Here is a 25,324-nt window from a genome sequence, read left to right as displayed (position 1 = left end):
CCATTTTGAAAGTAAGAAACAACAATGGAACTGTTGTGTCAAAACCTAACCTCATAAATTCTGCCAGTCTGTTTATCGCTAAAAGCGGACGTATTTGCAATTTGTATTGAAGAATACGGATTTTTGGTGTTTATTAACTGATCACTGATTAGCTGCGATAAAGAACGAAAACTCGACTGAAAAGCGTGAACAAAATGTCAGTGTCACAAGTGACAGTTCGGTTTCAAAAAAACGGCACAATGATATTTTTCTCCAAAGCTGGCTTGACCCGACAATAATTTACAGATCCCTGTATTATTATCGAATTTTGATGCAAAAAGTTAACTTTTTGTATCTCATCGTAGTTTTATAAAGTCTGTCTTTTTGTAACTAGATTCTTTTTACTTTTACTTTCTGCCACTCAAAAATATTTCTTGGAGAAAAATAAAACAAAAACAGCAAAGAAACATGTACGTATTTATTAAAAATATTTATAATGCAATTATGAGAACAAATTATTTTATCTTCTGAAACCGGCAGTGATAGCCTTGGTGAGTTTCTTGGAGGGATGATGCTGGAACATTAGTACCTGTGGTATCATTTATCATTATTTCAGTCAACTGGTGATTCTTTTGAGCCACTTACCCCTGACACTGAAGGATTATTTATACTAATGGTATCAGTTGTTCCAATATTTTCGTTACCTTGCCCAGCAATTTTTGCAGAAATGTTTTTCTTATTTTATATCGACTCCACAAAGTAGGAGATTTCTGCTGCTTGGCTTTATTCACAAAACAAACCAGAAGAACTTTTTCCGTGACACTTTCTTTGACTTTTTTTTTCATCACACCACGTTTTGAAACAAAGTTACAAGAGTTTCTTTTCAACTATTTTGCTTTTGCTTCAAACACGCTATTATATCTGCAGAATATATTCCAAACACAAGAACTGCAAGAGAAAAAATTAAAATCTCCATAGATTTGTTTTTGTTACTTATTTTAAACTACATATTAAATTTATATTCTCTCACTTATACATAATTACTTGATTTCGAACATTCTTTCCAAATAAAATAAAAATTGCGTTTTGATATCTTCTGAATAAACTTCTACATAGGCGTCTACGAAGTAACTTTAATTTTTTGTTTCTGTTAAATTTCCTAAGAAATTCTCATGTTGGGGGATTGTACAATGAGCATCCCAGAGCCGCATAAAGCAAGGCCTAGCTCCGCCTTCCCGAACCAACCGTTCACTGACAACCCACGAGGTCTAGAACTGCCGCGGGGCTTCACGTCAACATCCCAGAGCCGCATAAAACAAGGCTTAGGTCCGCCTCCGCTAACTAACCGTTGACCCCACGTTACTTTACTAGCTAACCCCACGACTTCCTAAAAGTTACCTAGCTCTCATAGGGTCGTACCTACAACATTCTCTGACCTACAACTACCTACAACTAACTCTGACTCATCCGAAACCCAGCGACGCATTGAAAACCGAGTTTAATTCACCAAAATAAAGATTACAATATCACAAATGTGAGTAGCAACATAAGTAACGACACCTTATTTTAATAAAAAAAAATAAAAATCTCCATGCATAGATTTGTTTTTGTTACTTATTTAAATTACATATTCAATTTATATTCTCTCATTTTACCTATTATTACTTGATTTCGAATATTCTTTCCAAATAAAATAAAAATTGCATTTTGATATCTTCTGAATAGATTTTCACATGTGCACCTTCAAAGTAACTTAAATTTTTTGTTTCTGTTAAATTTCCTAAGAAATTCTAATGCAGTTGACAATAAACCAATTTCTTTTCAAATTATTTCAATTATTACATCACTTTTTTTTTTGTAAAATTTCATTTGCATTAATTTTTTGTGAATATGCTTTGTTATCTAATTATCGATATTTATCATCTGACACTTTTCTCACGAATATTTCCAACAACAATTGAGTTTCTAATCGCAACATTCAAATTTAATTATATTAGACACGAAAAGCAATTATTTCTATTTTATGTATCTTATCAATAATGAGCACTGCAACTGCGAGACTGTGCATTGTGTTGCATTTGTTTTTCCTAACTGCATTATTAATGGAAATATTCCCCACAATTTGCATAGATACAAATACATTAAACGATGGCGCAAATAGCGTTCCTGTGCCTTGACCCAAGAACAGATGTAATTTGTTGCAAACTAATATTCTTAAATGAACGTATTTAATAATAAATAGCTCAATTTCAATGAATGCAACAGCTCGAGAACTCACTGCAATTAATTTTTCAATAATTCAACTTATGTTTCTTAAGAAAGGCGCAGAAGTAGAATAGCACTGTTGATTATCGACAAGAAACTTATAAAAGCTCTGATATTAAACACTTGAAGAACATTGAAGCGAGAAGTCTTCTGTGACAATAAAAAGAAATGTAATTCTGCTCTCCATCATGAAATAACAATCATTTATTTTCGATAAAATCGCCGACTCTTGTAAAAATATTCAGTGTTTTGACCGTGTCGTGCAGTGTTAGTTTCGGTGGAAATGGAAAACTTCGACTGGAAATTGACCATCAGAGCGAACATCTTGGTATTGAAAGTTGCGGGTTTGTGGCCGAAAGGGAGTGAAATCTACAAACTCAACTTGTACACTCTGTATTTTTTCGTCTTCATCAACGGTCACAATTTCTTTCAAGCGGCTAACATCTTCTTCGTCTATACCGACTTGGAAGCTTTGTCGGCGCTGATCTTTGTGACCATCACAGATGTGTTGGCGTCGTTCAAAGTTTACTGTTTTATCCGCAACATCGCCATCCTCAAGAGACTGTTGGCCAAGCTGGACAAGCAAATTTTTCAACCAAGAAATGAGCAGCAGAGAGATTTGGTCCAACCAAGTCTGAACTCTTGGAAGTACACGTATACGGCGTTTTGCATTCCTGTCTTCACGACGTTGGTCTTGTGGGCAATTTTTCCAATAATGGATGGTACTGTTAAAGACCGTAGACTACCATTTTCCGCTTGGTACCCGTACAATACCAAGATTTCTCCGTTGTACGAGATCACTTATCTCTACCAAGTCATCAGTGTCTGGTGTCTCGCCATCGCTAATCTCAACATGGACACTTTGATAGCGGCTTTGATGATGTACATTGGTTGTCAATGTGACATCTTGTGCGATGACATGAAAAATCTGAGAAATTCTGTTGAGAGTGATTTCAATCGGAAGCTACTGGATTGCATCGAGCATCACAAAACAATCTTGAGGTACCGAGTACAAGTCCTTTGGAAGAGAAGGCTTGAAAACATTTGTAACGCTGTTGCAGTTTCGCCACAGATTGTAATAAGTTTTTGAGTGGTATTGCTTTGGGGCAATTTTTTGTTAGTGGGATGTCTTTGGCGGTGACGATGTTTCAGCTCACTCTGGTAAGTGAACAAGTTTTGTTGTCCTCTTCCTAAATTTTCTTTCTAGGTTTCACCACTCAGTGGCGAATGTTACTCACTTTTGTTCTACGTCTCGTCAGTAACTGTAGAAATTGCTCTGTATTGTTGGTTTGGCAATGAAGTCGAGATCAAGGTAAGTCTGAGATAAGTTTTCGATAGTTATGTCAAGATTTAATAAAAACTAAAAATCAGGCTTCATAAGAAATATATGGTAGTAAGTAATTTCGTCTATTTTTTGACAACTTATTGTCGTCGTGGGGTGCCATTCTTCTCCGGGGCGCGAATTCTGCAAGATTCTGTACACATGTGAGGGACGCAAAATACCTTTTTATTGAATAATACCTGTAATAACTTTAATTTCCGACGAACAAATGAAACGAATCCAAAATAACGGGAATTAAGTTTAAATTAAGAATAATCTGAATCGTCTGAGATCAAGCGACGTTTCTAGATACTTGTGTTAACGCTCTTCGGGCTACGTTTACCGACCAATAGCGAGTGATAGAAGCGTCTCGGAGTTGTACGATGAGCATCCCAAAGCCGCATAAAGCAAGGCCTAGCTCCGCCTTCCCCAACCGTTCAGCGGCAACCCACGAGGTCTATAACTGACGCGGGGCTTCACGTCAACATCCCAGAGCCGCATAAAGCAAGGCTTATGTCCGCCTCCTCTAACTAACCCTTGACCCCACGTTACTTTACTAGCTAACCGCGCGACTTACCTAGCTCTCATAGGGTCGTACTTACAACATTCTAACACTGACTCATCCGAAACCTAGCGACACATTGAAAACCGAGTTTAATTCAACAAAACAAAGATTACAATATTAGAAATGTAGGTAGCAACATAAGTAATGACACCTTCTTTCCGTGACTACGAATGTTACAATCGCGGGCTGGGCTAAGCAAAATGGCGGGTAAAATATCTACCCGGGACGACAGCGGAGTTGATTCCCTTTCAGCTCGCGGTATTCAAAATATTGGACCACTCTTAACGCCCTGGATTCTTTTCGAAAAAAAAAACACCCCCTCACACGTCGGAACCCGCCAAAAAGTCGCCTCTTTCCCCCTATCTACCCTCTACCTGCCATGTTGCCAACCCCTCCCTTATTTCCTCGTTTGTCCGGTAGTACTTTCGTTTTTTTTTTTGTGTTCTACAGTGTGGAATAAAATGATTTACATCTAGTTACCTTTGGAATTTTTGCACATGTAAATTTTCCTGTACCGCTCTACTTTTTTTTTTGAAGTGCCGAACTATTAGTTCTGTCAATAAATGTCATCAATCGAATTGACAATTGTTACAATTTACTAAATTGAGTTAACAAACGTTGGTGGCCACTTTCAACACTAGCTGTGACTTGTTTTTGTTAGCTCCTTTTTAATTTCAATCTCTACTTTGCATTCATATCATCCCTTCGCAATAAATCACATTTGGAATTTTGGAATATTTTGAGGTTAGGCTTTCTTTTTTTTTGTAGAGCGGCATTTCGTATTTTTACAAGAATAATGCAAAGATAACTAGATGTAAATCATTTTATTCCACACTGTATTTTGACGGTACCGGCAATTCAAATTTAAATTTTAAACTGTCTCACTACAACTATTACTTCAAATTTTATTTTAAAATTCCCCACCCACCGTTTTCAATACCGTTGATTGGTTATTCCGTTACGTTCTTGTGAAACTAAATCCTTTTCTAATTTATGACTCACTCGATTCCTAGTGGTGCGCACTAATTTTAGGAGTACCAACGAGAGATCGTTTTCTAAAAAAAAAAATATTATTATTTACTTATTTATCTTACATTGAAATTGCAGTTAAACATTTTATCCAAGCCATATCATTACTAACTAAACGTTAATGTCCTCACTTTATGGTAATTTTACTGCAGAAACACTCAAGTTTATGCTGTTAAAAAGCAAACAACAAAACTAGACACCAAATAAGACAGTGACGTCAGAATCGTCTGACACCGTTTAAAAAATGTAATTCAAATATAATTTTCTCCGCAGTCGTAACCACCCCGTTTCCTTTCCAAACCCCCAATTAAATTTTTCTTAATTGCTGAGACCCAATTATTATCTTTGTGCGATGCCATATTTCGTGAGAACCGGTCAGATGATTTAACAATTTTTTCGTTGCGAGAAACAAATAGGAAATTTTCTCAATTAAAACCTTCATTAATTTAAACAAACCCTCTTATTGACTGTTTCTTGCAAGTAAGCTTGTGAGAAACAGCCGCGTGAAAAGAGAAACAACATGAATAATGCAAAAAGAAGTGTAATTAACTGGCTTGAAAAATTCCTTCGGTTGCTCTCCACCATGAATAAAAAATCATCTATTTTCGATAAAATCGTTCACTCTCCAAAAAATATTCAGTGTCTCGCGAGTGTTAGTGTGTGGTGAAGACAAGATGGAAAAATTCGACTGGAAATTCACCATCAGGGTGAACATCATGATACTGAAAATTGCGGGGTTGTGGCCGAAAGGTACCGAAATCTACAAATTCAATTGCTACACTCTGTACTCCATCTTCTCCCTCAACGTCTTCATCAACATTCACAACTTCTTTCAAGCTGTTAACATTGTCTTCGTCTACACAGACTTGGAAACTATAGCTACGCTGATATTTATGATAATGACAGAGTTGTTGTCTTCGTTCAAAGTTTATTGTTTTGTCCGCAACATCGCCACTCTGAAGAAACTGATGGTGAAGCTTGACAAAAAAATATTTCAACCCAGGAATGACCAACAGAGAGATTTGATTCGACCAAATCTAAACTCTTGGAAGTACATTTATGTGGTGTTTTGGATTCCCGTTATAACAACCCTGGTTCTGCTGGCCATCTACCCCATAATGGATGGTTCTGTTAAGGAGTACCGACTGCCGTTGTCCGCTTGGTACCCTTACAACACCAAGACTTCACCATCTTACGAAATCACTTATTGCTATCAAATCGTGAGCGTTTGGTTCCTCGCCATTACTAATTTGAACATGGACATGTTCTCTGCTGCTCTGATGATGTACATTGGCACCCAGTGTGACATTCTATGCGATGACTTGAGAAATTTGAGCACTAGTGCTGACGGCGAATACGCGAAAAAGTTATTAGATTGCATCCAGCATCACAAGACAATCGTCAAGTATGAAGGTTTCGTTTCAAAAGCGATTTGAAAAAATTCTAACGTCGTTGCAGGTTTGCCACACAGTCCAACAACTTCTTTAGTGATGTTGCTTTGGGGCAATTTTTTGCCACTACGGTGTCTTTGGCGCTGGCCATGTTTGAACTCACTCTGGTAAGAAAAAGTTATGCGGTTCTGGCTCTTCTAAGCTCTTCCTTTAGGTTGCACCGTTCAGTAGTGAATGTTATTCGTTGTTGTTCTACGCGTTTTCGATGACCGTGGAAAATTTTCTGTATTGTTGGTTTGGCAACGAAGTCGAGCTCAAGGTGAGTCTTATGATAAGTTTTTGATGTTCTCAACAGGAAACAAAAAAGTTAAAATTGTACGTGTAAGAGATAGAAAATCGTAAATCAAAACGTAACTGTTGCCAGAAGAAGTAGTAAAATTGTCTTCACAACTTCACAAGAAAATAATTAATGTTCTTGTGATACCAGCACTGACATTATCAATCAATCTTTGCTTACAACTCTTAATAGGATATTATATGACAAGGGACTGAAGTGCGTTTTTCTATGCCGAGTGTATTCGTGTGTTGCACCAGCGCAGCGAGAACAATAATTATACGAGGGACGAAATAGGCATTTTAGTGTCGAGGTGTATATGATAGTTTGTGCACGACTTAATTATTTAATCAATTAATAGTAAAGAAAATGTGTAAAAACACAACAAAACAAGACACACTAGATTTTTCTTTTTGGTAATAAGATAGGTTAAGGGCGTAGAACGTAAACGTGATGGTATTTAAGTTGATGTAATGATTGTAACATAAATATGTAAATAATAAAATGAAATAAACATAAGTAACCACTCTTGTGCTTTTAAACATTTTGTATTGTATTCTTCAATGGTACTTTCATTTTCCTTCGATATAACGGGCCTTCAAATAAATTTATATTTAGAGTGCAACCTATGGAAATTCAATTGTTTGCAACATTTTTCCAGCGTAGAAAATGACACAAGAAACGTCTGACATTTTAAGGAAATAAAGTTAGGTTAGAAAATATTTTTAATTTTTGTAGTGCATTCCTCCTATTCTCCCTTCACGGAATATGACAATATGAAATTGGGAAAAAGCTTACTATGTAACCTGTGTAACTTTGGAGAATAATTGGTTACCTACAAAAATTACTTTACACTGTTAACAGAATTAGAATGTCGCCGACGCCTACTCTAAATATATATTTATTTGAAGGCCCCATACATTGTGACAACGTAACAACTCCACTCTCAATAAATTTACTTTTTCTTCAAGCGGTCAAAAATCGCGCCTTGTGTATCTCTGTAGAAACGGTTGAATTGGCTTTTTTTTGTAACCGAACTCGAAACACTTCAAATCCTAGGAGTTGAAATGTCCACAGGTGGCTCAACCGCGGTCATTTGAAGCATTTCTCACGATTTATTTATCAATAATTACACGAAATATTTAATAATTAAATTATCCCTATTAGCCTCTAAAAAGCGAAATAACGAAATTATTACCCAATTTTTAAGTGGTGCCGCTGTGGTGTAACACGTGCAAGGATGACAGATGTCATAATCAAAAATAGCAAGATGGCTCTTCAACGTTCAAAAAGGAAACTGTTGACTTTAGTAAACTTTACTAATATTATTAAACCTTCAAGTACTAATAATATTGCAGCAAGAAAACTAGGAATTACTGTTGCCTTAAAATTGTAAATTTTAAAATTGTACCTACTGTAACTGCAACAAAAGGAAATAAATGAGTTCTTTCCGATCTTTATTTTATGATCCGCTTGAAGATACAATAGTATATATCATTTAAATTAGAAGGTGTTTTTGTGCTTCGCCCAGTTGCCGGCCTTGACTTCCTCTCGGTCTTCAATCTCTGGCCTTAGCACAAAAAGACTCACTTCTACTCTTAATGATATAATCTACTATTTGATTATTTGGCAGAATAATTCAAATACATTTTACTCGAATAGAGATTCCAAGAGCAGTTTTAATGAGATTTCATTCTTTTGTCAGTGTTGAATTAGTTTTCGTAAACTTGGTAGAAAATTTTTAGATTTTTTTTGTCTAATTCTTTGAAAAAATGCCTAACTTTTTTTACAGTTACATTTACTTCGACTTTAAAACCAGGGAGACAAGTCTACTTTCTCTCGGTATCTAGTTAGTTTCCGAAATAGAACAGTTTAATACGACAAAATTTGTTTTCTATTTACTATTTGTGTAAAAATTTGTTAAATCGTAGATAATTTGCAAACATATAAAAATTATACCAAGTAATGACCCTTTCTATATCTGTAATAAATATAATGAATAATAATAAAAAGCGTAGGGCCTAACACGAATCCTTGAGGAACTACAGCCTCAGTTGTATCAAACATTGATTAAATTATTTTTTGAACTCACTACCTTCAAAATTTAGGGAACAAAAGGGATCACAAGGTGTCAGGTCAGGACCGTAAAGTGGACGGTTTCATAATTTTACTGTCAGAGCCGAATTCATTGCTCCAATTTTGGCTTTCAAGAAATTTTAAAACTGTAATAAAAAGTACCTCTACAATTTTCTCGCCAGAAAAGTATTTTTGAACTCACTATCTTCAAAATGACATTTCGTGACCGCATAGTAGTGAGCGAAAATCGATTTTCGCGCACTACTAGGCCATTTTGAAGCAATAGTGCGCGAAATCGACGTTCGCGCAATAGTGCGAATGCTTTTTTATTCGGCTTTTTGAGCGAAGTTCTCGAAAGCAAGGCCATTATCTTATGCGCTTCTTCATCCAAACAGGAGACACTACAAGAGATTGTTTTCTAAAGAAACATTGACGAAGATATTTCCGAGATTTTATTATCATTTAGTGCATTTTATATTCAAATTGCGACACAGCGCTGCACACAAGCCACATCATTACCAGATAAACATTAATGTCTACGTTTTATGGTCGTTTTATTGCAAGAACACTCAATTTTATGCTATTCAGAAGCAAATAATAACTCTAGACGCCAAACCAGATTGTGACGTCAGATAAGTTTGACGCCGGGATACTCGTTTAAAAAATTAAATTCAAATACAATTTTCTCCGTAATCTTCACCACACCTTTATTATAAGGGACAGGTGAAACTGATGATTTAATTACATTCGCTGCAATTAATTCGAAATTCAAAAAGTGACAAAAAAATGCTGCCCGAAATTTCGATTCCGCGACTCTTTTTTATGATGGAAAAAATCAGATTCAACACACATGAGCAAATGTGATTTTAATCACTTGTAGTACGGTTGAGGTCCTCGCCTTGGGCTCAGACGCCCAACTTCCGTACTCGTGATTAAATGCACTACTTTGCTCACTTGTATTGAAAATAGATATTTTATTATCAACCCACATCTTATTTGAAACTTCTACGGCTTACATTACCTCCTCAACTGTTGACTTACCGTTCTTAATATCGCTGATTTTTATTTCACTACGTCAGGATGTAGCAAATTATTATTTTTTAAAATAATTTTTGAAGTTGTCGAAAGCAAGACCGCTGATTGATGCGCTTTTTCATGTAAATAGAAAACATTACAACAGACTGTTTCCTCAGGAAAGATTGACGATCTCGATCATATTTCTGAGATTTTATTACCATTTAGTGCTTTAGATGTTTAACAGTTGTTTATTTCATATTCAAATTATCACACAGCTTTTCACACAAGCCACATCATTACCAACTAAACGTTAATGTCCCCATTTCATAATAATTTTATTGCAAAAACACTCAACTTTATGGTATTCAAAACAAATAATAACTTTAGATTGTGACGTTAATTCGTTTGACGTCGCGACCCTCATTTAAAAAATTAAATTCAAATAAATTGCTGTCCGTAATCTTAACCACCCCTTTTCTTTTGTAAACCCCGCAATTACATTTTTCTTACTTCCTGGGACCTAATTACTATCGGCCTCTGATGATCCAATAAAATAGAAAATTGTCTCAATTAAAACCATCATTAATTTAAACAAACCCACCCCTTTGGCTATTTCTTGCACCGTGAGCAGCCAGTCTTATGAGAAACATTGACGTGGAACAACATGAATAATGCAAAAAGAAGTGTAATTATCTGAAAGGAAAAACTCCTTCCTCTGCTCTCCACCATGAATAAAAAATCATCAATTTTCCATAAAATCGTTCACTCTCGAAAAAATATTCAGTGTTTTGGAAAGCGTCCCGCGTTGTGTTAGTTTCGGTGGAAATGGAAAACTTCGATTGGAAATTCACCATCAGGGTGAACATCATGATACTGAAAATTGCGGGGTTGTGGCCGAAAGGTACCGAAATTTACAAATGCAATTTATACACTCTGTATTCGATCATCTCCATCAATCTGTTCATCAACGCCCCCAATTTCTTCCAAGCCGCCAACATCCTCTTCATCTACACAGACTTGGAAGCTTTGACGGCACTGATTTTTGTCATCGTCACAGAGTTGATGGCGTCTTTCAAAGTTTACTGTTTCGTCCGCAACATCGCCATTCTCAAGAGCCTGATGGCCGAGCTAGACAAGAAAATATTTCAACCGAAAAATGAGCAACAAAGAGATTTGATCCGTCCAAATCTCAACTCTTGGACGTTAACGTATGTGGTGTTTTGGATTCCTGTCATTTCAAATCTGATCATGTGGGCAATTTATCCCATTGTGGATGGTACTGTTAAAGAGTACCGACTACCATTGTCCGCTTGGTACCCTTTCAACACCAAGACTTCACCATCTTACGAAATCACATATTTGTACCAAATTGTCGCTATCTGGTTCCTCGCCATTACTAACTTGAACATGGACATGTTCGCTGCTGCTCTCATGATGTACGTTGGCACCCAGTGTGACATTCTATGCGATGATTTGAGAAATTTGGGCACTTGTGCTGAAACCGAATACAACAAAAAATTATTAGATTGCATCCAGCATCACAAGACAATCGTGAAGTATGAAGGTTTCGTTTCAAAAACGATTTGAAAATTTTTTAACATCGTTGTAGGTTTGCCACACAGTCCAACAACTTCTTTAGCGATGTTGCTTTGGGGCAATTTTTTGCCAGTTCGGTGTCTTTGGCGCTGGCATTGTTTCAACTAACTCTGGTAAGAAAAAGTTATGTGGTTCTGGTTCTTCTAAGCTCTTTCTTCAGGTTGCACCGTTCAGTAGTGAAAGTTATTCGTTGTTGTTCTACGCATTTGCGATGACCGTGGAAATTTTTCTGTATTGTTGGTTTGGCAACGAAGTCGAGCTCAAGGTGAGTCTGATGATAAGTTTCTGATGTTCTCAAAAGGTGTTTAAAACTTAACGCAAAAAGCTAAAATTGTACGTGTTAAATAGAGAAAATCGTAACTGTTGCGAAAAAAAGTAGTAAAATTGTCTAAGTCTTAAGAACTTAACAAGAAAATAGTTCATGCTTTTGTAACACCAGCACTGACATTATGAATTAGTCTTTACTTACAACTCTTAATAGAATATTATATGACAAGGGACTTAAGTGCATTTTTCTATCCCGAGTATGTGGTTCCACTAGCGCAGCGAGGACAATAATTATATGAGGGACAAAAAGGCATTTTAGTATCGGGGTGTATAATAATGTGATAGTTTATGCACGACTTAATTTTTTAATTATTTAATAGTTAAAAAAATTGTAAAAAAGAAAACAGGAAACAAGATTTTTTATCTTGATCATAATGTTTGTAACATAAATATGTAAATAATAATATGAAATAAATAGAAGTTTCACTAATGTGTTTTTAAGCATTTTGTATTGCGTTCTTCGATGGTACATACTTCCAATTTTCTTCTCTATACATTGTGACAACGTAACAATTCGACTCGCAGTAAATTTACTTAGTCGGCTGTGCTTTTGTTCCCAAAGGACCAAAAGTGCTATTTACTTTCTCTTTTGAGTGATTGAAATAAGAGTTTAAACAAAGTTTGGGAAAAAGTTCTTTTTCTACTTTGCGTCTATATGAAAGCACATACAAAACCTATTTTGGGTGCTGTAATGGAAATTCGCGTTTTCAAATAAACTAGTGCTATTTACTTTTTCAAGGTTGGCATTCCGGAGCTTGGCATGACGAAAATGAAATGTCAAAACAAAACTAATTTTAATTTAATTTGTATCCATGGAATATATCGGGTGTTCATTTAATTTGCACGTCAAAGTTGGCGTTGGACAGTCGATTGTGAACGCACTACGGATTACGGATCACGGATCAGCTGTCTAAATCTAACCTCACTTTTTGCCTTATTTGTGTTTTTACTCTGTAGACTGACGAGTGGTACGTTCACAATCAACCCTGCAACGCCAACGTTGACGAGAAATTCAAATGAACACTCGATACAATAATTGTTGTAAATACAGGGTATCCATATACAGGATTATGATAAAATAACTCACGAAATTCATAAAAAGCACAGTGTAGTGTTTTTGGGTTTTTCATGGAAACACACGCATTTCTGGGAGACTTTTACTAACTTTCACATTTTACAAAAATACATCATGGAGTGGATCGTGCCAGCGTTCACCGGTGAATCTCTACTCCGCGATAGGACGCAGGTCACCTTTTTTCCTACAGATAACGGCAGGCACCGATACCACACCCCTACACTTAGCCTTAAACTTATCACTTAACAATCAAAAGAAATTTTACACTTAAACAATTAAAGAAATGTTATACACTTAAATAAATAAAGACATGTATACACTTAAATGATCGAAAGAAATGCACACATTTAAACAATCACAAGAAATGCGTACATTCAAATTTAACTAACCTATGTGCGACAAGTTTTTACTACTTGAAATTTAATCTAGACGGAGGTTTCCTAACTCTGACTGGTCTAGGCGATGCTGACTCGTGAATCAACGGTTCTGTCGGTTGGGGATCAGGAGTAAGGATAGGTTGTTCTTGGAATTTACTTGGCGTCACGGAATTCTGGGCGATCTTACTCGTAGTTATTCTACTGGGACTGCTTTTGGTTTCTGCAACTTCTGGAATATCAGCTTTCAGTGTCGTATGAATCAGCTGATTTGCGTGTCTCTTCCAATCTTCACCTGATTTTGTTCTACAGATGTATGTAGTTCTTCCCAGTTGTTTTAATATTTTCGCTTCCGTCCAAGTCCTTTTGTTTATTGTTCTGTAATCTCTGGCCATTACCACATCTCCCACCTTGAATCTTCTGTGCAGCTTCTGTGCGTTTTCGGATTTCACTTTTTCTATCTCTCTTTGATCGTCCTTGCCTTCTTTTAGAAAAGATAGTCTTGTCCGTAGGTCTCTACCTATTAGCAGTTTTGCAGGAGTCTCTTTGGTGATAGCATGTTTGGTGTTTCGATATGAGATCAGAAATCTGGAAATCAGAGTGTTGATGTTCTCTCTGTTGCATTTTTCGTCCAAGACTAATGCTTTTATCTTGTTTTTGAAAGTCTTCACAGAGTTTTCCGCCGCTCCGTTGCTTTGTGGGTGAAATGGAGGGCTTGTTCTGTGCTGTATCTTGTTTCTCCTCAGAAATTCTTCTGTAGGGGTCGCTACTAACGATCTTCCGTTGTCGGATACAAGTAGTTTTGGTATACCCCATCTGGCGAAACAATCTCGTAACTTCTCCTCCAGTTCATCCGCTCTCAAGGAGTTAACTTGGTAAACTTCCGGCCATTTGGAATAAGCACATGTGATTATCAAGTACATCTTATGTCTGATCGGACCTAAATAATCTATGTGTACTCTCTCATATGGTGTCTTGGCTTCTGGCCATGGAGTCGGGTTTGCCCTGGGAGGATCTTGTCTCGTCTGTAAACAAGGTAAGCATGATTTACAGAACTGTTCGATACTAGAATCTAACGATGGCCACCACAGCCACGTTCTAGCTTGTGCTTTCATTCTTGACATTCCGAAGTGTGCTGAATGCAATTCATTCAGTAGCTGTTCTCTCAATGTCTTTGGAATTATTATTCGATAACCCCATAATAGTACTCCTTTTTCGTAGGATATTTCATTTCTCCTATGAAAGTAAGGTTTGATAGTCGTATCTACTTCGTGTGGCCATTTTCCTGTGACATATCTAGTTATTTGGAGCAGTTCCTTGTCCTCTTTTGTTGCTGTAGCTATGGTCTCCATGTCGATTGGTAATCTGTTGGATGTCGCTGCAAAATTAATGTATTTTCCATCTTCTTTGTACTCGTTTGATATCGTGATTACATTTCTAGGAACACGAGATAAACAATCAGCTACGGGATTTTGCTTCCCTCTTATGTACTGAATTCGATAATTGAATCCTGACAGATAGGTTGCCCATCTCTGTAACCTGTTCGCTTGCATTATGGGTGTTGCTCTGTTTTCTCCGAAAAGTGCTAAAAGTGGTTTGTGATCCGTCTTCAGAATCCACTTTTGTCCCCATAAGTATTGATGAAATTTCGTTACTCCATAGTAAATAGCTAGAGCTTCTTTATGAACTACCGCATAATTCTTCTCTGCTGGCATTAGAGTACGTGAAACACATCCTACCATCTTCTCTTCTCCATCTATGATGTGATTCAGGACTGCAGAAATTCCTTCGTTCGACGCATCCGTTGTCAAGGTGATTGGTAATTTCGGATCGAAATGTACTAAACATGCGTCTGAGATGAGTATCTCTTTTATTTTCTTGAAGGCTTTTTCGCATTCCGGTTTCCACTCAAATTTACCATTCTGACTTAGCAGATTGTAAATTGGTCTTAGAATCGCCGCTAAATTGGGAACAAATCTCGAATAGTAATTGACCATTCCACAAAATGACCTCACTTGCGTGACTGTTTTCGGTTGTGGGGCTTCCGTGATTGCACTTATCTTGTCTTTGGTTTTCTTTAACCCGTTTTTGTCGATTATATGTCCCAAATATTCCACTTCGTCCTGGAAGAATTTGCATTTTTCTTTCTTCACCGTTAAACCTGCTTCATCCAGTTTCTTCAATACTTTTTCTAATGTTTCCAAGTGTTCTTTCTTCGTCGGACCCGTGATCAGTATATCATCTAAAAAATTAATAACATTTTTCATGCCCATGAATAGTTGTTCTATATATTTTTGAAATTTTGCGCTTGCTGGCGATATACCGAATGGCATCCTGTTTACTGTGAAAAGTCCCCTGTGAGTACTCCATGTTAAGAGTTTCTTCGCGTCTTCATCTAACTCAAACTGCGTGTATGCTTGGTTTAGATCTATTTTTGTGAAGTGTTGTCCTCCGTGAAGTTTTGCGAACATTTCTTCTATTCGAGGGAGAGGATAATTTACTTCTACCAGATGTTTGTTCACCGTTGTCTTGTAGTCGCCACACAGCCTTACTGTGCCGTCGTTTTTGAGGATTGGGACTAGAGGTGTGCCCCATTCGCTCGTTTCGATCTGGTTTAAAACTTTGTCTTCTATCATCCTGTCCAACTCCTTGTCTATCAGTTCTTTTAATGCCAATGGAATTGCGCGGGGTTTGCAAAAAATGGGTTTGGAATCTGGTTTGAGCTCTAAGGAAATTTTGGAATGTTTGTACCGTCCCAATTTTCCGCTAAAAACTTTAGGAAATTTACTTATTACTCTTTCTACTTCACTAGGTTTCGAAATAGCGTTTATTAATTGGAATCCTATTTTAAATGACTCTAGCCAGTCGCGTCCTAACAATGGTGGACCGCCTCCTTCGACTACGTAAAGTTTTATTGGCTTTAACATACCCTTGTAGCAAATTTTTACATTAATGTATCCCAATGGGTTTATTGCATGCCCTGTATAACTTTTTAACTTTGTATAATTTTGACTTAATGGGTAACTGGAAAATTGATTGTAATACGTTTCCCTACTTATACAACTAATTGCTGCGCCGCTATCAATTTCCATCTCGAGTACAGTATCGTCTATGTTTACTTTTACGATAAACGGATTACGAATTTGGTTCACATTTAAATTTATGCAGTACAGATCTTCTTCAACTTCTAAGAAATTATTTGATTTGAGTTTACTATGACAAATGTTGGCTAAGTGTCCAATTTTGGAGCACTTGTTGCACTTATAATAAGCAAATCTGCACTTCCCCCCGTGCCTCTTACCGCAATGTTTACATTCACCTGCTGGGCCGACTTGACTTTTGGGGTTGTGTTCTCCTCTTGAGTGCTGTCTGTTGTCGTTCGGTCTTGGTTTTTGGCTGCTTGACGGCTGCGGGTACTTCTTTTGGATCCTGTTGATTTCCGCTTCTAGGACTGATTCCTTCCTTTGCGCTGTTGAGACCAATTTTGACAGTTCTTCGGTTATTGGCTCCTCGCATATTCGGTCTAGGATTTTACCCTTTCGTAATCCTACGACGAACTTGTTTTTCAGCACTTCCGTCAGCTGTGCGCCGAAGTTGCAATTTACTGATGCACTCCTTATTCTCGCGTACCATTCGCTTATTGATTCGTTGATCTCTTGCTGCAGGTCGTAAAATTTAATCCGTTCTCGCCATTCTGAGACTTGCGGGCTGTACTGTTTCACTAATAATTGGCATAACTCCGCGTACGTCTTGCTTTTTGGTAGGTCAGGATAGCATAAGTCTCTCAACAACTTGTAGGTCGGTGCACCCACCAAGCTAATTAATGTGGCTACCTGAATTTTCCCTTCGGTGATCTTGTTGGGCGCAAAGTACTGATCCAACCTTTCTTGGTAAATTGTCCAGTCATCTGCGTTGGCGTTAAATTCCTCTACACGTCCGATTATGACCGCCATTTTGATTTCACCGTTCTTTCGCCGTTTCTTCTTTCTGTAGTGGAGAGTTTTTTTCTTCAGTTTCTGCCCGTTAATTCCGTTTGGATGGTTTTCCTCGTCGCCACTGTAGTGTTTTTGGGTTTTTCATGGAAACACACGCATTTCTGGGAGACTTTTACTAACTTTCACATTTTACAAAAATACATCATGGAGTGGATCGTGCCAGCGTTCACCGGTGAATCCCCTACTCCGCGATAGGACGCAGGTCACCTTTTTTCCTACAGATAACGGCAGGCACCGATACCACACACAGTATTAATTTTTGAAAAAAAAAATGCAAAATCACGTCAAACAGTTTTTTAAATTCTGCGTTTTTTAAAATACAAGTGTCCCAGAGTTGCAGCCTCGTTTAACACCGTTTTCTTCTTTTTCCTTGCAAACCAGACGTCTTTCAAGGACGGGTTTCTCCTTACAGCATTTTTTATTGACGATCAATTTTTTGATATAAATCTTAAGTGATTCAACATTTTAAAAAGGCACGTAAAAAATACGTTATCAAAACTTGGGTTGTTGCATTAATGGGATTTTACTCTTCAGTGTCTAAAATATCTGCATTTTAAATTTCACAAAAATCCGTTAGAAAATAACCGAGATATTAGGCTCGAAAATCTTAGCTGAGACACCCTGTATACAGGTGTCCCAATATTATAAAAACACTAAAGTTATGTTTTTTAAATGGAACCTACCAAGCTTGATTTCATTTTTGGATTCTATGCTAAATTATGAATCAAATCTATAGAGGTCATTTTTGCTTCTCTGACACAAGGTTGGTAAAACTGACTAATTTGTATAGTAGGTTGCCTCGTTGCCATTTAAAACAATAGTTTGAATTTTTTCCCCCCGCAAAAGTTACTCGTGACTTCATAATGCACTAAACATTTACTACAGAGTCTGTCGATCACGCATTAGGTGCTCCTTACTAGAATAAAACCCAAAAAGCCACCCAATAAACCCCACGGAGCTTATAAACCTTGGGTTCTATTCGAACACTCAAAATTTCTGGGTTGATTTTACGTCACAAGTTACTTTTCCCCCCGCCCCCTAATTTTCAAGGAGATAACCTACTATACAAATTAGTCAGTTCTACCAACCTTGATCTGACATAATTTTTGATCTGTGGCGCTTCTTTTACCAGAATGTCAAATTGCTGGGGTCCGTTTGAAAATTCGTACCTCTCAAATCGTTGCACGTAAATTACAACAATTGACGCTGTTTGATTCTTGAATATTTGCTGCATCTGCTGAGTGTTTACTCAACACCCTGCTCAGTCGCATATGCCTACTGCGATTTTTTAAACATAACGAACTAAAAATGTCAAAAACTCATTTTTTTCAAATAGCACCCCGTATTTATAACTGCACTGGTCGAAAGCTTTCTTGACAAGCTTGTGTTTAGCGGAAAAGTTGCTCCCATTTTAGTGATTTTAGGATAGCACCCTAGATTTTAACATTTGACTACACAACCCTATACCGTTGTCTAAAAAGCTGGAGTGCTTTAGTAATAATAAACTTCACTAGATATTATGAGTGTTTCTTCAGATTGGTACATAGAAAAATTATAATTCAAATACCACTGAACAGAGCAGTTATGATTGGACTTCGTTCTTTTGTCAGTGTTGAATTAGTTTTCCACAAATATTTTCGTAAACTATATTTTTGTCTAATTCTCTGATAAGGAGTCCAACTTTTTTATGGTTAAATTTACTTCGTTTCTTGAGCCAGCCGTACAAATCAGTTTAGTTTTCCAAAACACTACTACACTAGTTTAATACGGTAAAACTGGTTTTCTATTAATTGCTCTTGTGTAAAAATTTGTAAAAAATTATTTGAAAGTACTAGAGTTTACATAATCTCGTTAACTGTCGACTTACGATTTTTAATATCGCTGATTTGTTATCTCACTGCATCAAGATGTCGTAGTGAAACAAGATCCTTGTTTAGATGTATAGATTTCTAGTGCTGCACTTGTTGGAAATTATTTGCTCCGCCGCGGCTAGGCGCCTTGGCTACGCAATACCACTCACACTCGCAAAATATCATTTTCTGGACTAGTGATCCAAATAAATATTGAAGTTGTCGAAAACAAGATCACTTACTGACGCGCTTTCTCATGCAAATAGAAGAAATTACAAGAGACTGTTTTCTAAAGATTTTATTATCATTTTTAGTGCATTAAATGTTTAACAGATTATTTTATATTCAAATTCCGACACGGTGCTTCACACAAGCCACATCGTTACCAACTTAACATTAGTCAACATTTTAAAGTCGTTTTATTGTAAAAACACTCAACTTTATGATATTCGAAAGCAAGTAATAACTCGAGACGCCAAACCAGATTCTGACGTCAATTCGTTTGACGTCGCGACCCTCGTTTAAAAAATTAAATTCAACTAAAATGCTCTCCGTAATCTTAACCACCCCTTTTCCTTTCTAAACCACGCAATTAAATTTTTCTTACTTCCTGGGACCTAATTACAATCGGCCTCGATGCCATGAGAACCGGTCAGATGATCCAACAATTTTTTCGCCGCCAGAAACAAATAGAAAATTGTCTCAATTAAAACCATCATTAATTTAAACAAACCCACCCCTTTGGCTATTTCTTGCACGGTGAGCAGCCAGTCTTATGAGAAACATTGACGTGGAACAACATGAATAATGCAAAAAGAAGTGTAATTATCAGGAAGGAAAAATCCCTTCGATTGCTCTCCACCATGAATAAAAAATCATTTATTTTCGATAAAATCGTTCACTCTCGAAAAAACATTCAGTGTTTTGGAAAGCGTCTCGCGTTGTGTTAGTTTCGGTGGAAATGGAAAACTTCGACTGGAAATTCACCATCAGGGTGAACATCATGATACTGAAAATTGTGGGGTTGTGGCCGAAAGGTACCGAAATCTACAAATGTAATTTCTACACTCTGTATTCGATCATATCCCTCAACGTCTTCATCAACGCCCGCAACTTCTTTCAAGCCGCCAACATCGTCTTCGTCTACACCGACTTGGAAGCTTTGGCGGCGCTGATCTTTCTCACAGTCACAGATTTGTTGGCGTCGTTCAAAGTTTACTGTTTCGTCCGCAACATCGCCATTCTCAAGAGCCTGATGGTCAAGCTAGACAAGAAAATCTTTCAACCGAAAAACGACCAACAAATAGATTTGATCCGACCAAATTTGAACTCTTGGAAGTTCGCGTATGTCGCGTTTTGGGTTCCCGCACTTGCAACTCTAATCTCGTGGGCAATTTTTCCCGTTTTGGATGGTACTGTTAAAGAGTACCGACTACCATTCTCCGCGTGGTACCCTTTCGACACCAAGACGAAATTACTTATTTGTACCAAATTGTCAGCATCTGGTTTCTCGCCATTACTAATGTCAACATGGACCTGTTCGCTGCTGCTTTGATGATGTACGTTGCCAGTCAGACTTGAGAAATATAAGAAGTTATGTCGAAAACGGATACAACAAAAAATTATTAGATTGCATCGACCATCACAAGACAATCGTAAAGTACGAAAGATTCGTGGTAAAAACGAGTTAAAAAATTGTGACATCGTTGCAGGTTCGCCGCGAATTGTAATAAATTCTTTAGCGAGATTGCTTTGGGGCAGTTTTTTGCCAGTTCGGTGGCTTTGACGCTAGCCTTGTTTCAACTAACTCTGGTAAGAAAAAGTTTTGTGGTGGTTCTGGTTATTCTAAGCTCTTTCTTCAGGTTGCACCGTTCAGTGGTGAATATTATTCGTTGTTGTTCTACGGCCTTGCGATGACCGTGCAAATTTTTCTGTATTGTTGGTTTGGCAATGAAGTCGAGCTCAAGGTGAGTTTAAGTTTTTGATGTTGTCAACACGAGTGTCGAAATTTAACGCAAACTTAAGAAAAAAGCTAAATTTGTACGTGTAAAATATAGAAAATCGCATTCACCAATCTGAGCGAAACTTGCGTTTACTGTTATTTAAAACCATGGAGAAAGAAAGAATTTTGACAACTCTAGGTGGAAAGAAAAACAATTTCCAGTATGACAAGAATAGCAAAATTTTTATTCGAATTACATACTGCATTTTTATAAATAATATGTGCGAATGGAATGCATATTATTATGTATGACCAGTTTTGTCTTGTTCTTCACTGATGGTTATTGTAAGTCTTTCTTGCCGAATATATCCCTCTGTGTATATGAATAAAGTTGGCCATAAATTTGACAATTCCATTAAAATTTGAAAAGCAGAAATTGTTTTCTACATTTTAAATTAAAAAACGTCGGCTAAAAAGCACTATACATACCTTGTGTGTGAAACATTTTGCAGCGCTCAGTTTATGAAACACTCCGCTGCGCGTCGTGTTTCAGATTAAACTTCGCGCTGCAAAATGTAACTCCCTACACTCGATCGTAAATAGCTATTTCACGAATGAAGTAAATTTTTCAAGAGACCGCATCCCAAACCTTCATAATATGCATACTTCTTTGGTGTGCAATTGTTGATAATTACCTTATTATGTTTTACTTGACCGGTTCGCGGGAGAAAACTATCAAAGGTTTTTGCAGAAGAACACATTACCAGAATTGCTTGGGAAAGTACCAATAGAAATTCGTTGACAAATGTGGCTGATGCATCATGGAGCTCCAGCACGTTTTACTTTGATCGCAAGAAACTATTTAGATAGTGTTTCCTCAGAGATGGATTGGTAATGGTGGACCTCTAGCATGACACATCAAAGTTAATGTTACTTTTCTATTATTACTTGTTGAATTTTAAAACGAAGCATTTTTCAATTAACATATTCCAAATTAGTGACCACGACTAGTATTACTGTAATTGATGTCTAATTGAATTTATGCTATACTATTGGAAAAGGGGATCACAACACTTTTTCAAATTTTTCTCAGATGTGTACATAATTTAGAAGACATTCGTCGTAATTCATTAAAATACATTATGCTGGTGGATGACAGAATCGAGAGCAATGCGCTAAAGGCCTAGTAGTGGGTGTAATCGTTTGTAAGGAAGTGATTTCAATGCTGGGTCAGAACATCATTTAAAAAATTCGCAACTTCCAAACCGAAGGAAATCATCCGTTTTTAGTCACCCAGCACACTGTAAGAGTTTGTCGGTCGAATCCGGTTACGCCCTGTATATAAATTATCTTTAAAAGTTTTGAGATTATTTTAAATAATTATTTTGTAGATTTTTAAAATTACCTAACAAACACATGAGCGAAGTAACCTATAGGAAATATGCTTTAAAACAAGGGAACCGCATTGGTGTACGTTTTATAAAAAATATGATATACAGGGTGTATTTTTAAAATGTACCGAAATTTTACCTACGAGGTTGTTTGACAACATAGAAGACTAAAAGCAATTAAAAAAAATTGTAGCTCAAAAAATAAATGTCATTTTATTTTTTGACAGAAATTTTTAAACATTTTTTCCGTGTTCTACATGAAGCCAGTAGCGCGTAATTAAAATATCTGCACAACTTTCAAAATCACCCTGTATATTCAGTTGAAAAAGTATATTTTCTTTTAATAATGTTTTGGTGAAAATTAAATAGATTTGCTCAAAACAATCCCTTATTCTCAAGAATTATTCTGGCTATGTTGTCGTTTTTATTCGAAACAGAGTCAAGGCTGTCTATTGTTTTGAATAAATGAGCAACATTGTTAAAATAATTCTTGAGAATTAGGGATTGTTTTGAGCAAATCTGTTTAATTTTCACCAAGACAAATGCACTAACGCGTTATTAAAATAAAATCTTTTTTTAACTGAATATATTTCAACTCTGGTACTGCAAATTTTCAATTTTTTATATAGATATTTACTTCTATTCATCGTCACCAACTACACATTTTTTTTATATGCATTTCGAGGACACCTATATAATGATAAAAAGCGTAGAGACTAACATGGATCCTTGAGTTACTACTGTCTCAGTTGTAACAGACATTGATTAAATTATTGTTTTCTTACATTCCAAATATTATTTGAAAGTTCTACAGTTCTACAGTATAGTTGCAAATACATTTTTTTTAAATAATTTTTGGAGTTGTCGAAAACAAGACCACTGACTCCTGCGCTTTTTCATGCAAATAAGAAAATTACAACAGACTGTTTTCTAAAGAACCAAATAAACGCTAATGTCCACATTTTATAGTAATTTCATTGCAAAAACACTCAACTTTATGCTAATAATAACTCTAGACCGCAAACCAGATTCTGACGTCAATTCGTTTGACGTCGCGACCCTCGCTTAAAAAATTAAATTCAACTAAAATGCTCTCTGTAATCTTAACCACCCCTTTTCCTTTCTAAACCCCGCAATTAAATTTTTCTTACTTCCTGGGACCTAATTACTATCGGTCTCTGAGAACCGGTCAGATGATTCAACAATTTTTTCCCCGCAAGAAACAAATAGAAAATTGTCTCAATTAAAACCATCATTAATTTAAACAAACCCACCCCTTTGACTATTTCTTGCACCGCGAGCAGCCAGTCTTATGAGAAACATTGACGTGGAACAACATGAATAATGCAAAAAGAAGTGTAATTATCAGGAAGGAAAAATCCCTTCGATTGCTCTCCACCATGAATAAAAAATCATCTATTTTCCATAAAATCGTTCACAATCGAAAAAACATTCAGTGTTTTGGAAAGCGTCTCGCGTTGTGTTAGTTTCGGTGGAAATGGAAAACTTCGACTGGAAATTCACCATCAGGGTGAACATCATGATACTGAAAATTGCGGGGTTGTGGCCGAAAGGTACCGAAATCTACAAATGTAATTTCTACACTCTGTATTCGATCATCTCCATCAATCTGTTCATCAACGCCCCTAATTTCTTCCAAGCCGCCAACATCGTCTTCGTCTACACCGACTTGGAAGCTTTGACGGCGCTGATCTTTGTCACCGTCACAGAGTTGTTGGCGTCTTTCAAAGTTTACTGTTTCGTCCGCAATATCGCCATTCTCAAGAGCCTGATGGTCGAGCTAGACAAGAAAATGTTTCAACCGAAAAATGAGCAACAAAAAGATTTGATCCGGCCAAATCTCAACTCTTGGACGTTAACGTATGTGGTGTTTTGGATTCCTGTCATTTCGACTCTAATCATGTGGGCAATTTTTCCCGTTATGGATGGTAGTGTGAAAGAATACCGACTACCATTCTCCGCTTGGTACCCTTTCAACACCAAGACTTCACCATCTTACGAAATCACTTATTTCTATCAAACTGTGAGCGTTTGGTTCCTCGCCATTACTAATATGAACATGGACATGTTCGCTGCAGCTCTGATGATGTACGTTGGCATCCAGTGTGACATTCTATGCGATGACTTGAGAAATTTGAGCACCAGTGCTGACGCCGAATACAACAAAAAATTATTAGATTGCATCCAGCATCACAAGACAATCGTGAAGTATGAAGGTTTCGTTTCAAAAACGATTTAAAAAAATTCTAACGTCGTTGCAGGTTTGCCACACATTCTAACAACTTCTTTAGTCATGTTGCTTTGGGGCAATTTTTTGTCAGTTCGGTGGCTTTGACGCTGGCCATGTTTCAACTAACTCTGGTAAGAAAAAGTTTTGTGGTGGTTCTGGTTCTTCTAAGCTCTTTCTTCAGGTTGCACCGTTCAGTAGTGAATGTTATTCGTTGTTGTTCTACGTCTTTACGATGACTGTGCAAATTTTTCTGTATTGCTGGTTTGGAAATGAAGTCGAGCTCAAGGTAGGCCTAGATTTAGTAGTAAAGGTGGCGGTATGAAATTATTCGAGAGTCGAAACAAAATGAAATAAAATCTGATGTAAAATGTATAATACAGGGTGTATCCGAATTCGACCAACAAACTTTCAGGGCAGATTCTACGATCAAAAATAAGCATAAAATTCTTAATACATATGGGCTCAAAAACGCTTAGTTTGCGAGATTATCAACAAAAACGTAAAAACAATTCCTTGGATTTTATGGGGTTATCTGTGCATTGAATA

General features: G+C 36.8%; 4 protein-coding genes and 1 pseudogene across 4 annotated transcripts in view; all 5 read left to right on the top strand.

The window, feature by feature from the left end:
* Window positions 1-2,308: 2,308 nt before the first annotated feature.
* The window catches only part of LOC138139269 (odorant receptor Or1-like), a 210,359-nt gene continuing 187,343 nt past the window's right edge, over window positions 2,309-25,324 (top strand). The window contains exons 1-3 of the mRNA XM_069059503.1: window positions 2,309-3,246; window positions 3,306-3,405; window positions 3,452-3,556. Coding sequence (XP_068915604.1) covers window positions 2,528-3,246; window positions 3,306-3,405; window positions 3,452-3,556 — 924 coding nt within the window. The 5' untranslated portion in view covers window positions 2,309-2,527. The remainder of the gene's footprint in view (window positions 3,247-3,305; window positions 3,406-3,451; window positions 3,557-25,324) is intronic.
* LOC138139401 (odorant receptor Or1-like) lies at window positions 5,834-6,893 on the top strand. Its single transcript, XM_069059662.1, has 3 exons — window positions 5,834-6,564; window positions 6,618-6,717; window positions 6,765-6,893. The coding sequence occupies exons 1-3, from the start codon at window positions 5,834-5,836 to the stop codon at window positions 6,891-6,893; spliced, it is 960 nt and encodes a 319-aa protein (XP_068915763.1).
* On the top strand, window positions 10,803-11,862 carry LOC138139370 (odorant receptor Or1-like). The gene is made up of 3 exons (XM_069059633.1): window positions 10,803-11,533; window positions 11,587-11,686; window positions 11,734-11,862. The coding sequence occupies exons 1-3, from the start codon at window positions 10,803-10,805 to the stop codon at window positions 11,860-11,862; spliced, it is 960 nt and encodes a 319-aa protein (XP_068915734.1).
* LOC138139242 (odorant receptor Or1-like) lies at window positions 20,156-21,179 on the top strand (annotated as a pseudogene).
* LOC138139213 (odorant receptor Or1-like) lies at window positions 24,026-25,100 on the top strand. The gene is made up of 3 exons (XM_069059422.1): window positions 24,026-24,756; window positions 24,810-24,909; window positions 24,960-25,100. Exons 1-3 carry the CDS (start codon window positions 24,026-24,028, stop codon window positions 25,098-25,100), a joined length of 972 nt encoding a protein of 323 aa, XP_068915523.1.

Source organism: Tenebrio molitor, chromosome 1 (genome assembly GCF_963966145.1).
Source record: "Tenebrio molitor chromosome 1, icTenMoli1.1, whole genome shotgun sequence".
Taxonomy (NCBI): domain Eukaryota; kingdom Metazoa; phylum Arthropoda; class Insecta; order Coleoptera; family Tenebrionidae; genus Tenebrio; species Tenebrio molitor.
The sequence above is the reverse complement of the archived record's forward strand: the minus strand, read 5'-3'. Positions and strand labels throughout refer to the sequence as shown.

Coding starts and splice junctions, on each gene's coding strand:
- LOC138139401 (XM_069059662.1), top strand. CDS start 5,834: ATGGAAAAATTCGACTGGAAATTCACCATCAGGGTGAACATCATGATA. Junction 6,565..6,617: donor CATCACAAGACAATCGTCAA/GTATGAAGGTTT, acceptor ACGTCGTTGCAG/GTTTGCCACACAGTCCAACA. Junction 6,718..6,764: donor CCATGTTTGAACTCACTCTG/GTAAGAAAAAGT, acceptor CTCTTCCTTTAG/GTTGCACCGTTCAGTAGTGA.
- LOC138139370 (XM_069059633.1), top strand. CDS start 10,803: ATGGAAAACTTCGATTGGAAATTCACCATCAGGGTGAACATCATGATA. Junction 11,534..11,586: donor CATCACAAGACAATCGTGAA/GTATGAAGGTTT, acceptor ACATCGTTGTAG/GTTTGCCACACAGTCCAACA. Junction 11,687..11,733: donor CATTGTTTCAACTAACTCTG/GTAAGAAAAAGT, acceptor CTCTTTCTTCAG/GTTGCACCGTTCAGTAGTGA.
- LOC138139213 (XM_069059422.1), top strand. CDS start 24,026: ATGGAAAACTTCGACTGGAAATTCACCATCAGGGTGAACATCATGATA. Junction 24,757..24,809: donor CATCACAAGACAATCGTGAA/GTATGAAGGTTT, acceptor ACGTCGTTGCAG/GTTTGCCACACATTCTAACA. Junction 24,910..24,959: donor CCATGTTTCAACTAACTCTG/GTAAGAAAAAGT, acceptor CTCTTTCTTCAG/GTTGCACCGTTCAGTAGTGA.